Here is a 14,342-nt window from a genome sequence, read left to right on the forward strand (position 1 = left end):
GTGTGTTGCTGCTGGGATCCGTGCGGTGCTTGAGGAGGACGCCTGTGTGCCTTCTGCTGAGCAGCGACGCAGCACTGCTTGCTTACGCTGAGCTTGGTCCTGCAAGTGATCGGCCTGCAAGTGCCTGTTTATACCTTCAGGTCTGTCGGTGTAGAATGTGATAAAATCTTCTGAATCTAATGCCAGTGAGGAGGAAAATATGGAAAAGATTTTTAGGAGTGGTCCTTCAGCATTCCCTGTGTCCTGGATGTGCAATGGCTGTGTGAGGGCAAGAGGCAGAGAGCCCATTCCCCTGGAGGAGCGGGCTGTGCTCTGTGGTGTGAGGCTGCAGGAACCTGTGCAGGGTGTCAGGGTGCGACTTACTTTGGCAGTGCACGATGGTGATGGTTACGGCAGTGAGGAGCAGGAGGCCGGTGCCAGCCACTCGAACACAGAGGAAAACATCACAGATGGAATTCAGTGTCTTCTCATTGCTTGTTCCTGCCTATTCCGGTGCTTAACAATCCTTTCTGTAGAGAAGCTTTTCCTGATATCCAACCTAAACTTCCCCTGGCCAACTTGAGGACATTTCCCCTTGTCCTGTCACCTGTCACCAGTGAGAAGAGACCAGCCCCACTCTCGCTGCAATCACCTTTCAGGTATTTGAAGAGAGCAATAAGGTCTCCCCTCAGCCTCCTTTTCCCTATACTATATAGCCCCAGTTCCTTCAGTCTCTCCTCATAGGGCATATTCTCCAAGCCGTTCACAAGCATTGTTGACCTTCTTTGGACCTGCTCCAGCACCTCCATGTCCTTTCTGTTCCCCTTTCTTGGCGAACTGGACACACTACTGGCTCTCATTCAGCCGAGTGTCCATCAGTACACCAAGGTCCCTTTCCATCAGGCAACTCTCCAGCCACTCTTCCCCAAGCCTGTATGGTTGCTTGGGGCTGTTGTGACCAAAATGCAGGACCCAAAACATAGTCCTATTGCAAGGCAAATGGTTTACCTTGGCTCATTCATCCAGTCTATCCAGGTCCCTCTGTAGTGCCTTTCTCCTCTCAGACAGATCAACACTCCTTCTCAATTTAGTGTCACCTGCAAACTTACTGAGTGTGCACTCAATCCCCTCATCAAGATGTTTGATAAAGATGTTGAATAGGATTGGCCCTTGGACCGAGCACGTGGGGACACATCTCGTGACCGTCTGCCAGCTGGATTTAACTCTATTGACCACAACACGCTGGGCCCTGCCATCCAGCCAGTGTTTCACACAGCAGAGCACATGTCCATCCGTACCATGGGCAGCCTCTTTTCCACGATGATGTTGTGGGGGACATTGTCAAAGGCTTTACAGTAGTCCGGGTAGACCACATTGACAGCCCTACCTTCACGCACTAAGCGGATCCCCTTGTCATAGAATGAAATCAGGCTTGTTAACAGGATTTTGCCCATGAGAACTGAATGAATCTATAGAACACACTGAGAGTGTTAAGAATTAGATGCGTTTAATGAGGAATACTTCAGAAGTGAGAGAGAGGTTGGGGTATGAGAGCTGAGTTTTGGGAGTGATTGAAGCGCAGGCTGAGAAGGAGCAGCCAAATGCCCGCGCTGCATCAGGGCAGCTGTGTGTGTTGCTGCTGGGATCCGTGCGGTGCTTGAGGAGGACGCCTGTGTGCCTTCTGCTGAGCAGCGACGCAGCACTGCTTGCTTACGCTGAGCTTGGTCCTGCAAGTGATCGGCTTGTGGTGAGCGCGTCTGACGCGTGGCTGTGTTTATTTCAGCACTGCTGATGCTTCCAGCTCTTAGCACGAGAGCATCTGATCTCATTAGGAAAGTGGAATTCAAATCTTCACTGAAGGTTTCACGATTTAGTCTCAAACCACAATCTTTTTTTTCTAATGGGAGATGGAAATGGAAAATGTTGTGACTTGACCTCACCTAGTTTAGCCTCTCGGGAGAGTCTCTGGAAGGCCTTGTTCCTGCTCCTGTGGCTCTAAGCTGCCTTAGAGCAGCTCCATATCCATCTCCCAGAACCATATCCTTCCCTGTTGTGCATCTTTATCACTAATTCAGAGTGCATTCAGCTGATAGCAATGTTGAACCAGGAATTTCAGCAGAAAACCCAGGCGTGGTGTAAAAATGTGTCCTTCTTCTGCCTACTGCAGAAATTAATGCACCTAGTAGGTCTTGACTGCTAATCCAAATCAGGGTAGAAAGGCAAAAATAAATAATTCAGTTAAATTTTGTGTTTTGGTACTTACACCAGATTCTGGATGGCATAGCCAGTGCGGTTTGGTAGAGGAAGATGTCTGAGTTTATAATTTCTTGTCTGCCACTGAAGAAAGTTATAAATATTTCTGAAGCTAATCTTGAAGTTGAGGAAAATTTGGAAAAGGATTTTAAGAGAGGTCCTTCAGCATTCCCTGTGTCCTGGGTACGCAATGGCTGCATGAGGGCAACAAGCAGAGAGCCCATTCCCCTGGAGGAGCGGGCTGTGCTCTGTGGTGTGAGGCTGCAAGTGCCTTTGCAGGGTGTCAGGGTGTGACTTACTTTGGCAATGCGTGATGGTGATGGTTATGGCAGTGAGGAGCAGGAGGCCGGTGCCAGCCACTCGAACCCAGAGGAAAATATTACAGATGGAATTCAGCGTGTTTTTGTTACTTATTCCTGCAGGAAGAAAGAGAAGATAGAGGAAAAGCCCAGCTGCAGACATCTACCTGTGTCCTGAAATGCCTGTATTCAGCACAGACTTTAATTTGGCCACTTTTGATCAAAGCAGCCCTGCTGGCAGAACCCCTGCCTCCCCACAGCTGGGTTACCTGCATGTGGGCCCTGTTGTGAGTTGTCCTTCGTGGTGACCTGGCTGCTCTGGGTGGTGGCAGTGGATGTGATGTGTTCTGCTGTTGTTGTGAGTGGATGGAAAAATGGATGAGTACAGTGAAATACAAGAAAAGAGCCTTCTCCCACTCCTGCCAGGCCATAGATGAACCTGTGGCCAGCACTGTGGGTGGACTCCGTGCCGAGGCCCATTTTGACCTGTGATGCCCTGACATGCTGATGTGAGGTTTGCTTGCATTGCTAAGCTGCCCAGCCATGAAACCTGAGGGCTGTGTGCTCAGAATCTCTTTCCAGCATCCTCAGAAATTCTGAGCTCTTTAGGTGGTTTCATGCCCTCATTGACAGCTCTCTGGGAAAGATGATCAGAATTCTCTCTTCTTCTGACATCCCAGAATGCCTGCAGTCAGCACAGCCTTGAATTCATGCTGTTCCAAGCAATCCAGCACTGCTGGCAGAGCCCCTACCTCCCCACAGCTGGGTTACCTGCATCTGGGCCCTGTTGTGAGTTGTCCTTCATGGTGACCTGGCTGCTCTGGGTGGTGGCTGTGTGTGTGGTGGGTGCTGCTGTTGTGACTGGAAAGACAAAATAAGTGAATATAGTGAGGTACAACAGAAGAGCTTCCTCCAATCTGTGCCAGGATGCAGCTGGAATAGGAAGTACTTTTATAGGGTCTGCATTGACCCTATTGAGTGATGCTTTCACATGCTACCCAGCCCTGGAAACAGGATGATTTGGGCTCCTAATTTCTTAACAGCCCCCTCTGTATGTGTGAGATCTTAGTTATCTCTGTTATAAAACATGTCCTGAGAGGCATGGGGATTTCTGAGTTTCTTTCTGAGGTGATGTAAGGATATGGAGGCAGTTGGAACTTAGAGGTCCAAGTGAGGTGAGGAAGGATGTGGTGGCTGTGGACTTTTCTCAGAGGTGCTGATGGGCTGTGCGATCACCTGTGTGTTTGGGCAGGGCCAGTACCACAAGCGGGGCTGGTGGGCAGGGAGCCTCTATGAGGAGGAGCAGTGCCTGTGTGATAAGGCAGAATCGGCAAACAAGCAGGGCCATGGGGAGTGTGGGTGATGGGCTGGATTGAGAAGGCACGGGCAGAGGTGCTGGATGTAAGCGAGTAGGTGAAGCTGTTGCTGACCTGGGAAGAAGGCGGGTTGTCCAGAGCTGAAGTGCAGCACTTGGTTGATGGTGCTCGTGCAGAAATAGATCCCCTGGTCCTGTGCCTTAAAGTTTTTCACCACCAGCCGATAGGATTTGCCTTGTTTTGACCCCTCAAATTGTGAAGATGTTTTCGCATTCCCTGGGTAGGTGGTCTGGGAAAACACAGAAATGTAGACGATGAAGTGAAGTTTCCCATCCTTGCCCTGTCGGACCCAGGAAACACTACTGTCACTGTTGTAAGGCGGGCACTCCAGCTCCAGCCGCTGTCCCTCCTGGGGATGCTTCATAGTCCTGTTGAAGAACCTGGCCTCCATCGTGTTCCTCTGTCCCTGGGCGCTGGTGCAGCCTGTGGGCAGAAGTCAGCCATGTCCCCTCTGATGCTGCTCAGGAAGAGTTCCCAGGGCATTTGGGCAGGGCTCTTCCCCACCGGTGCAGTGCATGGCAGGCAGGCAGCTGGGCTGTGTGGTTGAATGTGGAGGGAGGCCTCGGCGTTCAGCACGCTTGGGTGCTGTGCTGGAGTTCCTGGAGACTCAGCGTTGAGAGCTTTGGGCTCTCAAGATGGATGCCGCCCTTCAGAGCAGCCCTTCAGCTGCCTTCTTGGGGCTGCTGCCATTTCCCAGCTTCTCCAGACATTTTTCCCCCTAACACTTGCTAAATGCCCTGTCTCTCCCCTTCCCCATCCCCTCCAGCAAAACCTGTCTGAACAGGCTCTGTTCCTGTTATGTATTGCACTGCAGTCCCACCACTCCCGCTTCCCTCTGCAGTCACTGAGCAGCCCTGAATTCCATCTTCTGGATTTGCCATTTCTTTCCCCTTGGTTTGTTTTGCCTGGTTTCTTGGATGTGGTGTAAAGGGAATACCTTCACCCATTGTCCTCCTTCCTCCCAGCACGGGTGCCCCGTAAGCCTGCTTCCATACTCACAGAGCCCCAGGCTGAGCAGGAGGAGCAGTGCAGGAGACCCGGCCATCGTCCTCGGGGCGGTGCAGCGGAGCGTGGCTGATGTTTCTCACTGAACTTTGGAGGCAGCGTAATTTATAGGAGAGGATGTGATGTCATCAGGATCCTCTTCTGTGAAGAGTCCGTGTTCAGCCTCTGAGGTGAAACAGAGTGAGGAAAGATCTCTGCAGCACTTCATTTGTGATCCAGAACTGGGTCTCATTTATCGTTATAGCAATGTTTTTAATGGTGCCTCTGGGGTTTTGCTACAATGTCTTGAGCTGAGATTCAGGCTTTCCGTGGTCCTTTTGGAAGCCTGTTCTGTTGCCACCTACTGCTGTCTCCTAGTTTTTTTGTTGCTCGCATCATGACCAGAACTACTGGAAACCAGGTCAAGTCCCCTTCAATGGACATGGACTGCAAGTTGTATTTTAGGTCGGAGATTTTATTTTATTTTTTCTATTCCATTTAGAGTTTGATCCATGTGCATTTTTCATCTCAGAGTCCATACATTGTGAGCATGTGGCTGAGTTCCGTATGTTAGTTGTTCTCTGCAACTGTTCCTTGTAATTTCTGTGCAGAAGCTGCTGTGTGCAAGGCAGGCGGTCTCTGGTGTGATACCCATGAAGAAAGCCTTATGCCCCAGTGCCATGCAGATTATTTTTTTACTTTCATTTTTTTACGTCTTGTGACATTCTTCTCCAGCCACAAGGACTTCCGATCTACCAAATAACCCTTGTGTGCTTCTACATTCAGGGCCCTGCCAGGGCTGCTGCCTCTCATTGACCACTCACACGTTGGTAGTGGTTTTGGACTTCCTGCAGCTGTGCTCATGAATTAGTGACTGTTTCCCTATCCTGGTGTTATTTGCTTCTTCTTGGGTATTTCCTGGTTATCCTGCTTGTTTGTTATTTTCTCTTCCTTTTCACTTATGAGGAGTTTTTCAATGACTCCATGGGTATGCAACAATCTGTCTTGCCTGGGCAGCATTGAGTCATGAGGAGCAGTGTTAGGCACCAGCACTGGTGACTGCTGTTGCTGTTGCCACTGCAAAAATGCACCTCCTAGAACCTCACTGTGCTCACACCCACTGTTTGGTCTCCAGAAACATCCGGCAAACATCATTGAGTGTGAGTGGGTGCCATTTGTTCTGCACAGATGACTTCAGTGCTCATTTCTGTGTTGGAAGCTGTTTTGTCTGACTGCCCCTCTGCTGCTGTCTGTCACGTGGCAACAAAACGTGATGGAAAACTGGAGGGAAGGTTCTGCTTCTACTGCCATACCACCAACATCTGCCTCTGAACATATGGACCAGCTGAATAAAATGGGACATGTTACTTTGAAAGCAGTTCTTTCTAAATAGACTATATTTATTGGGGTGGCCAGCAGAGACAGGGAGGTGATTGTCCCCTTTTACTCTGCTCTTGTGAGGCCCCGTCTGGAGTACTGCGTCCAGGTCTGGAGCCCCCTGTACAAGAAAGACAGGGAGCTGTTGGAGAGGGTCCAGAGGAGAGCTACGAAGATGATCAGGCGACTGGAGAACCTCCCCTATAAAGACAGGCTGAGGGAGCTGGGCTTGTTCGGCATGCGGAAAAGAAGGCTGCGGTGTGACCTCATTGCAGCCTTTCAGTACCTAAAGGGAGCCTACAGATAGGAGGGGAATCAACTCTTTGAAAGGATTGACAACTGCAGGACAAGGGGAAATGGTTTTAAGTTGAGAGAGAGAAGATTTAGGTTGAATGTCGGGGGAAATTCTTTACAGAGAGAGTAGTGAGATGCTGGAACAGCTGCCCAGAGAGGTTGTGGATGCCCCGTTCCTGGAGCTGTTCAAGGCCATACCGGATATGGGCCTGGGCAGCCTGGTCTGGTATTAAGTGTGGTTGGTGGCCCTGCATGTGGCAGGGAGGTTGGAGATTCATGATCCTTGAGGTCCCTTCCAACCCTGGCCGTTCTGTGATTCTGTGATATATCCTTAACATGTAAATAAGAAATCAATTTGATTTTCAGCGCTTTTATTAAAATGTTAAAAATATAAGCAAAGAGAATGATAAAACTGGTGGGCTATGTGGCCTTGTTTTTGTGTAACTAACGCAGTGATCTGGTTGGATGGCAGTGCCTGCAGTTCTCAGTGAGATCTCAGTGGGGTTTGTCAGAGAATTCTGATGAAATTTTACTCTTCCTGCACTGCATCCTTGACTGTAATTGGTCCTGTGTTGTATGGCTCCTGTGCCAGCGTTGCTGTTGTTCTGGGAGCCAGAAAACGGGCACTGCTGAGTGATGGAAGTGCTGTTTTGTGAGAGAGTGAGCCGAAGCGACCTGGGAACTGGGCTCATTTCTTTGGGCCTCACAGCACTTTGGTGAGTGAGGGAAGCTGGAGTGAAGCCTGCTGAGCTCTGAGAGGCTTGTGGTGGTACGAGGCTGTGAGCCTGGTGACACCTGCATGAGCTAGAGCAGAGCTTAACAAAACCAACAGAGAATCTGTTGGATCTATCAAATACCACTGCAAGCATCTATGTCTTGAAATCCCATCAAGGAAATGTGAATAGTTTGTCTGCCATTGAGACATCTGAGCTGTGCTGTTTGTGTGAGCTCCTCCTGGTGTCAGTTTATTCTCCTCAAGCTAAGCTGAATCCACGCTGTCTTTGCAGTGTATCTTGGGACTGGATTCTCACCCTGCTGTGGAGCACGATAGCCTACCCACAGCACCTCATGTTCAGAGATGTGTTAGGAGAACGTCTGCAAGTGGAGAACAGGGTAAGCCATGAAGAGCATTTGCCTTTCTTAGAAGGGACATCTTACTTCCTTCCTCTGCCCTACTGACAGTGTTATTTCACTATGAAATAATCCCAGATACCAAACAGGAACTGAGATGTTTGCCTCCTAAGTACAGAAGTGTTCCTGCGACTCACCAATGGAGTTCTTTCCACATGAGGCCACCGCTTCCTGTGTTGTGTTCAGAACCTGGGTGCCATGTCACTGTTCAGAGGACTCCTTTTCCTCTTCATATTCAGATTCTGATTTGTTGGATATATTTGTGAGTCCCTCCTACACCAGATACATCCCGCCCCGACCTCTTCTGATGTGTTCTATTGTGAGTGCCATGCAGGACGAGGGCAATGTTGCTGAGTCGTAGGGGCTGCTTTTGGGGGAATCGCTCCTTTCTGCTGCCTTTAAGAATCTGTCAGTGAATATTTGACTTTAAGGCAAGATGAAATCATGTTGTCAGTGGAGAGAGGACAGTAAGGGGGCTGTCATGCATCCCTTCCTAGCAGGAAAACACTCTACTGGCCAGAGAGGGACCCAGGCAAGTTTAGCTCTACCGGAGACATCTGTGTGTGATCAGATGAAGCCACTGTACTCCTGAGTCTCCATCTTTCATCTCCTAAGAAACAAATTAACTGGGGCAGGGTTCTTCATTTCCTGGGTTCTGTGTTTATATCTCTTAGCACAAAGCAGTTTCTCCTTTCTGTAAAATCGTAAGATTTACCAAGGTTGGAGGAGAGCTCGAGGATCATCCAATTCAACCGTTCCACTATCACCAATATTCTCACTAAACCACCTCCCTCAATACAACATCTGAACCCTTCTTGAATGCCTCCAGTTTCAGTGGCTCCTCCACTTCCCTGGGCAGCCTGTTCCTGTCCCTTTCCACTCTCTCGGTGAAGCAGTATTTCCTAATGTCTAACCTGAATCTTCCCTGGCAGTCCTTCTAGTCCTAGTAACAAATATGAACAAATAAGACTGTCCCAGTGGCAGTTACTTTATTCTGAAAAGCTTCAGACAGTAGAAGAACCTCCAGGGGAATATTTACTCCAAAACCTTCACCTGTGAAGGCAATGTAGATCAGCAGCATGGATGACTTTTCTCTATGCCTGCTGAGGAGACTGGAGTTGCACAAGCTAGGAGAGAGTTTCTGTCATGGACCCAAGTCAGACACTCATTTCTTCCAACACGACTTGGAGTGGGACTTCATTGTGGAATTTTGGTTTTGTCAACATTAGTGGGAAAGCATGTTACGTTATAAATCTCTCTGTCACCTATGTCAATAATGAATTCAACTAAATTCCACAATGATAGAAGTAGAAGTTATATCTAACTTGTAGGGAAGACTTGGGAATTGACAGAATGAGGCATTAGAACTGAGTATTGATACGACTGGTTTATTGGTCATCTCATGGAAGGCTCAGCTGTCCAGCACAGCGGTGCCTTTTCCCCAGCGGCACGGAGCTGCCCGGCTTCTTAGGGTCAGCAGTGTCCCCGCGGTCTGGGTGTGTGCCAGCAGTGTGGGGCAGGAGCACAGGTCAGGGCGCGGGAGGTGTGCAGTGCTGGTGGGCAGCACAGGAGGAGCAGCCAAATGCCCGCGCTGCATCAGGGCAGCTGTGTGTGTTGCTGCTGGGATCCGTGCGGTGCTTGAGGAGGACGCCTGTGTGCCTTCTGCTGAGCAGCGACGCAGCACTGCTTGCTTACGCTGAGCTTGGTCCTGCAAGTGATCGGCTTGTGGTGAGCGCGTGTGACGCGTGGCTGTGTTTATTTCAGCACTGCTGATGCTTCCAGCTCTTAGCATGGGAGCATCTGACCAATTTACCAAAGAGGAATCAAAATTATTAGTGAAGCTTTCTGAATTTACACTTAAATCACAATCTTGCCTTTGAAATAGAGGTTTGACTACAATGAAGAAAAATACCCAGTTGTAACTAAAAGCAGAGCACCACTGCAGTGCCTATAAGCTGACTTAGAGCCCTTCAGGATCGACCTGCCTTTATGATACTCCTCCCCATTTTGCTTCTCTGTCACTATTGTGGTTTATTTTCAGTGAATTACAATGTGGAATCAGAAATTGAGCAGCAAATGCACATGTTGTGTTACAGACTTTCCTTCTGCATTAGTGCTGCTTGCTGCAGATATTAATGCAGCTCATGGACCTTCAGTGGCACTTACTTTCACTGGCAACTTACTTTGGCAGTGCGTGATGGTGATGGTTATGGCAGTGAGGAGCAGGAGACAGGCACAAGCCAAGTTAACCCACATGACTGATTTACAGTAGAATCTTGGTGTGTTCTCATTGCTTGTTCCTTCTGGAATAAAGGGCAGAGAGGAAAGAGGAAAGGCCCAGCTGCAAACATCTCCCTGTGTCTTGAAATGCCTGTATTCAGCACAGACTGTGATTTGGCTACTTTTGATCAAAGCAGCCCTGCTGGCAGAGCCCCTGCCTCCCCACAGCTGGGTTACCTGCATGTGGGCTCTGTTGCGAGTTGTCCTTTGTGGTGACCTGGCTGCTCTGGGGGGTGGCAGTGGATGTGGTGGGTGCTGCTGTTGTTGTGACTGGAAGGAGAAATGGATGAATTCAGCAATACGCAATAAATCTGCCTTCTGCCACACCTACCAGGCCACAGGCAACACAGGGAGAATTTGTAGGTCCATTTTGAAAAGTGATACGCTGTAATTAACAATGCCCAAGGATGGAAAGAGAAGTCTTTGGGTTCCTAATTCCTTGGCTGCACAGTCAGAGATCTTTCTTATTAGGAACAATATTTTGAGAGACTTGGGAACCTTTTCTTTCCACATCCAACCTCCACCTCAACTACAAGTTACTTTCTGAGGTGCTGTAAACATAGGGAGGCTGTCAGGACACTCAGGATTAGTGTGAGGTGAGGAAGGTGGTGGCTGTGGACTTTGTAAGTCTCCTCCGTCAGAGCAGAGCTGGTGGGCAGGTAGCTTCTATGAGGAGGAGCAGTGCCTGTGTGATGAGACAGCTGGGCAAAGAAGCAGGGATGTGGGGAGTGTGGGCGGTGGGCTGGATTGAGAAGACATGGGCAGGGGTGGTGGGTGTAAGCGAGGTGGGTGAAGCTGTTGCTGACCTGGGAAGAAGGCGGGTTGTCCAGAGCTGAAGTACAGCACCTGGTTGATGTAGTTGACGCAGAAATAGGTCCCCTGGTCCTGTGCCCTGAAGGACTTCACCACAAGCATGCAGATGTAGTCTCCCCCTGATACCTCAAATTGTGAAGATGTTTTCTCATTCCCTGGGTAGGTGGTCTGGGAAAGCATGGAAATGTAGACGATGAAGTGAAGTTTCCCATCCTTGTCCTGTCGGACCCAGGAAACACCACTGTCCTTGTTGTAATGCAGGCACTCCAGCTCCAGCCGCTGTCCCTCCTGGGGGTGCTTCATATTCCTGTTGAAGAACCTGGCCTCCATCGTGTTCCTCTGTGCCTGGGTACCGGTGCAGCCTGTGGGCAGAAGTCGTCCATGTCCCCTCAGGTGCTGCTCAGGAAGAGCTCCTGGGGCCTTTGGGCAAAGCTCTTCCCCACTGGTGTGGTGCGTGGCTGGCAGGCAGCCGGGCTGTGAGGGTGAATGTGGAGAGAGGGACTTGGTGTCCAGCACACTTCGGTGTGTGTCCCTGGGGAGTCAGCGTTGAGAGCGCCAGGCTCTCGAGATGGATGCTGCCCTTCAGAGCAGCCCTTCAGCTGCCTTCTCAGGGCTGCTGCCATTTCCCAGCTTCTCCAGACATTTCTCCCCCTAACAACTGCTTCATGCCCTCTCTCTTCCCTTCCTCACCCCCTCCAGCCACACTTGTCTGAACAGTCTCTGTTCCTGCTATGTATCACACTGCAGTCCCATCACTCTCACTTCGCCCATTGTCCTCCTTCCTCCCTGCCCAGGTGCCCCGTAAGCCCGCTTCCATACTCACAGAGTCCCAGGCTGAGCAGGAGGAGCAGTGCAGGAGACCCGGCCATTGTCCTCGGGGCGGTGCAGCGGAGCGCGGGTGATGTTTCTCACTGAACTTTGGAGGCAGCGTAATTTATAGGAGAGGATGTGATGTCATCAGGATCCTCTTCTGTGAAGATTCATGGTTCAGTAAAGAATGATTTCTGATGAATTCCAGTAGGGATCCAGAACTCGGGCTGTGTTTGGTCATGACATTGTTTTTACTGGATTTTGCAGCTGTGACTTCAGTTGACCTTCAGACTGACAATAGTCCTTCTTGAAATTAAATCATCCGTTATAGACTAGTGTCTCTCAGCCATTTGGAGCACTCACAAAACATCTACACCTACACAAAATGGGACAAGTTCCATGATGTGGACTCCGGCCTCAGGCTACATTTCTAGACCAAGATTTTGCCACCTTCACTTGCCCATGCAGAAGTGGTCCAGTATGGATGTCAAGGCATGCTGTTTTCTTACAAAGCAAACAGGAAGTGGGAATGGTTTACAGCATGTATTCATCTGCAGTTCTGATTTCCAAGTCCACGTATTGCTGACATGTAGCTGTCTTCTCCAGCCCTGTTCTTCTTTGTCATTGTTCTGCAAATTCTGCTTTGTGCAAAGCAGGTCTGTGATGTGAAACCCATCAAAAAAGCCCCATGTCCCAGTGGCATGCAAATTTTTACTTTATTTTTCAAAGCAGACTTTTTGTGGTTTTATTCTACAACCACAAGGACCTCCACCCTAACAAATATATGTGTCAACATTCATTGCCTTTGATGCTGTCTCCAGGTGACCACTCACACACTGGTAAGTGCTGCAGCTTTGCCCACACAGTAGCGACAGTTTCCTTTGGCTAGTGTTGTGCCTTCTGTTGTTGTTTCCTGGCTCTGCTGTTATTTACGATGTGTTGTTGTATTCCTCTTTTGCAAATGTGCCCCCTGTTCCTGGATGCCAGAAACCAGGCACCGCTGTCTGATGAAAGTGCTGTTTGGTGAGAAATTGGGCCAAAATTGTTTGGTTATGCCTGCGCTCATTTCGTTAGGCCTCAACACATTTTGGTGAGCAGGGAAAGCTGTTGTGAAGCCTTCTAGAATCTGTTATCCTAGGCTTTTGTTGAGGTGCTAAGACTTGTGATGTCTGCATAAATTAAAGCAGCTTTTTCGTTACAATATAATGAGTAAATTTGGTTCATCCATCCATTAAATAATATCACAGGATTCCAAGTGTCTTGGAATCCCACTAAGGAAATGTGAACAGTGGGCCTTAAGACATCTGTCCATCTCCTATCATGACATCTAAGTTATGCTGTTTGTGTTTGCTGTAATTCTCAATTTAGTTAGAATCCATTCTACATTTGCAGAGGGATCAGGATCTCTGAGGAGTGCCTGACTTCACTGCCTGCTGGAGGAAGGTGGGGCAGGAGCTGAACCTATGGCCATGCCTCGTGGATGGCTGAAGCTGTCCCATGTTTTGTGAGGTGCTGCATTGAGCTGCTCCTGCCTTACACCAGCATTATGACCAAAGTAGGAAAATGCCTCATTGTCGTGGTTCACTATGAATTGGAAGAGAACCTGTTGGCAAATGCATTATGCTGAATGTTTCTTGGGACTGGATTCTCATCCTGCCACGGAGCATGGTTGCCTAAGTACAGCATCTCGTCATTAGAGGTGTGTTAGATGAACCTCTACAAGTGGAGTACAGGAATGTCCAGGAAGACTTTGCAGGAAAGACCAGGAAGACCTATTGCCTTTCTTAGTAGGGGTATCTTACTTTCCACTTTTCTATGAGTTATTCCAAATCAATAAATGACATCTTGTGGTCTGGGTCTACTACAGGCCATGTGTTCAGGGGGAGCCGGTAGACCTTCTTGTTTCGGTTGCAGGAATTGTCACAATCTCACATTCTCATCCTGATGGGGGATTTCAAACACCCAGATGTTCTACTGAGAAAGCAACACAGTGTGCTGCAAGCAATCCTGGAGACTCCTGTGCTGAAGATAGCCTTCTGGTCCAGGTATTGGACAAACTGACCGCATGTGTACTGTTCCTGGACCTGTTCCTCTGTTTCTCAGAGGAGCTCACTGAAGAGGTTAAGATTGGAGGCTCTGTGGGCTGCAGCGGCCATGCTCTGCTGGAGTTTGTGATCTTGAGGAAAAAGGACCTGTAAAAAACAAAGTTGGGATCCTGAAGTTCAGGAGAGTGAACTTCAGGATCTTCAAGGATTTGCTGCCTGAGATCCCCTGGGAAGCTGTCCTTACACACAAAGGAGTGTAGCAGAACTGGCAGCCCTTTAAGGATGCCTTTCTGAGAGCACAAGAGCAAACTGAGGGATAAGAAGGACTTATATAGGTAGTGGCCCGAGATGTGGGGAGAATAAAGAAATGCTGTCTGGGCATGCAGAGATGGAAAAGCATGTTGAGTCTCCCTGCCCTCATGGAAATTGTCATTTAAAACAAACAACTTGCAGAAAGAAATAAAAAATTACGGTGGGGAAGATATTGGAAAATAGAATGAGACTGGGGCATTAGAACTGAGTATTGAAAGGACTGGTTTATTGGTCATCTCATGGAAGGCTCAGCTGTCCAGCACGGCGGTGCCTTTTCCCCAGCGGCACGGAGCTGCCCGGCTTCTTAGGGTCAGCAGTGTCCCCGCGGTCTGGGTGTGTGCCAGCAGTGTGGGGCAGGAGCACAGGTCAGGGCGCGGGAGGTGTGCAGT

At 49.2% G+C, this 14,342-nt stretch overlaps 2 protein-coding genes across 2 annotated transcripts; both read right to left on the reverse strand.

Moving 5' to 3' along the window:
• Positions 1-1,497: 1,497 nt before the first annotated feature.
• On the reverse strand, positions 1,498-5,005 carry LOC104910915 (T-cell surface glycoprotein CD8 alpha chain-like). Its single transcript, XM_010710659.3, has 6 exons — positions 4,907-5,005; positions 3,962-4,330; positions 3,303-3,392; positions 2,801-2,881; positions 2,532-2,648; positions 1,498-1,706 (listed from the first exon to the last, which is right to left on the reverse strand). Exons 1-6 carry the CDS (start codon positions 4,950-4,952, stop codon positions 1,690-1,692), a joined length of 720 nt encoding a protein of 239 aa, XP_010708961.1. The 5' UTR covers positions 4,953-5,005; the 3' UTR covers positions 1,498-1,689.
• A 4,179-nt stretch (positions 5,006-9,184) lies between these two features.
• Positions 9,185-11,711, reverse strand: LOC100550742 (T-cell surface glycoprotein CD8 alpha chain-like). Its single transcript, XM_019615082.2, has 5 exons — positions 11,610-11,711; positions 10,780-11,148; positions 10,151-10,243; positions 9,877-9,996; positions 9,185-9,401 (listed from the first exon to the last, which is right to left on the reverse strand). The coding sequence occupies exons 1-5, from the start codon at positions 11,653-11,655 to the stop codon at positions 9,385-9,387; spliced, it is 645 nt and encodes a 214-aa protein (XP_019470627.1). The 5' UTR covers positions 11,656-11,711; the 3' UTR covers positions 9,185-9,384.
• Positions 11,712-14,342: the final 2,631 nt, after the last annotated feature.

The sequence above is a fragment of the Meleagris gallopavo genome, chromosome 4, assembly GCF_000146605.3.
Source record: "Meleagris gallopavo isolate NT-WF06-2002-E0010 breed Aviagen turkey brand Nicholas breeding stock chromosome 4, Turkey_5.1, whole genome shotgun sequence".
Taxonomy (NCBI): domain Eukaryota; kingdom Metazoa; phylum Chordata; class Aves; order Galliformes; family Phasianidae; genus Meleagris; species Meleagris gallopavo.

What these genes read in the sequence shown, in the direction of transcription:
- LOC104910915 (XM_010710659.3), bottom strand. Translation starts at nt 4,952, where the DNA reads ATGGCCGGGTCTCCTGCACTGCTCCTCCTGCTCAGCCTGGGGCTCT. An exon ending in CCTGCTCAGCCTGGGGCTCT is followed by an intron (nt 4,331 to 4,906) that starts GTGAGTATGGAA and finishes TTCTGCCCACAG; the next exon opens with GCTGCACCAGCGCCCAGGGA. An exon ending in ACAACAGGGCCCACATGCAG is followed by an intron (nt 2,649 to 2,800) that starts GTAACCCAGCTG and finishes TTCTTCCTGCAG; the next exon opens with GAATAAGTAACAAAAACACG.
- LOC100550742 (XM_019615082.2), bottom strand. Translation starts at nt 11,655, where the DNA reads ATGGCCGGGTCTCCTGCACTGCTCCTCCTGCTCAGCCTGGGACTCT. An exon ending in CCTGCTCAGCCTGGGACTCT is followed by an intron (nt 11,149 to 11,609) that starts GTGAGTATGGAA and finishes TTCTGCCCACAG; the next exon opens with GCTGCACCGGTACCCAGGCA. An exon ending in ACAACCCGCCTTCTTCCCAG is followed by an intron (nt 10,244 to 10,779) that starts GTCAGCAACAGC and finishes TTCTCCTTCCAG; the next exon opens with TCACAACAACAGCAGCACCC.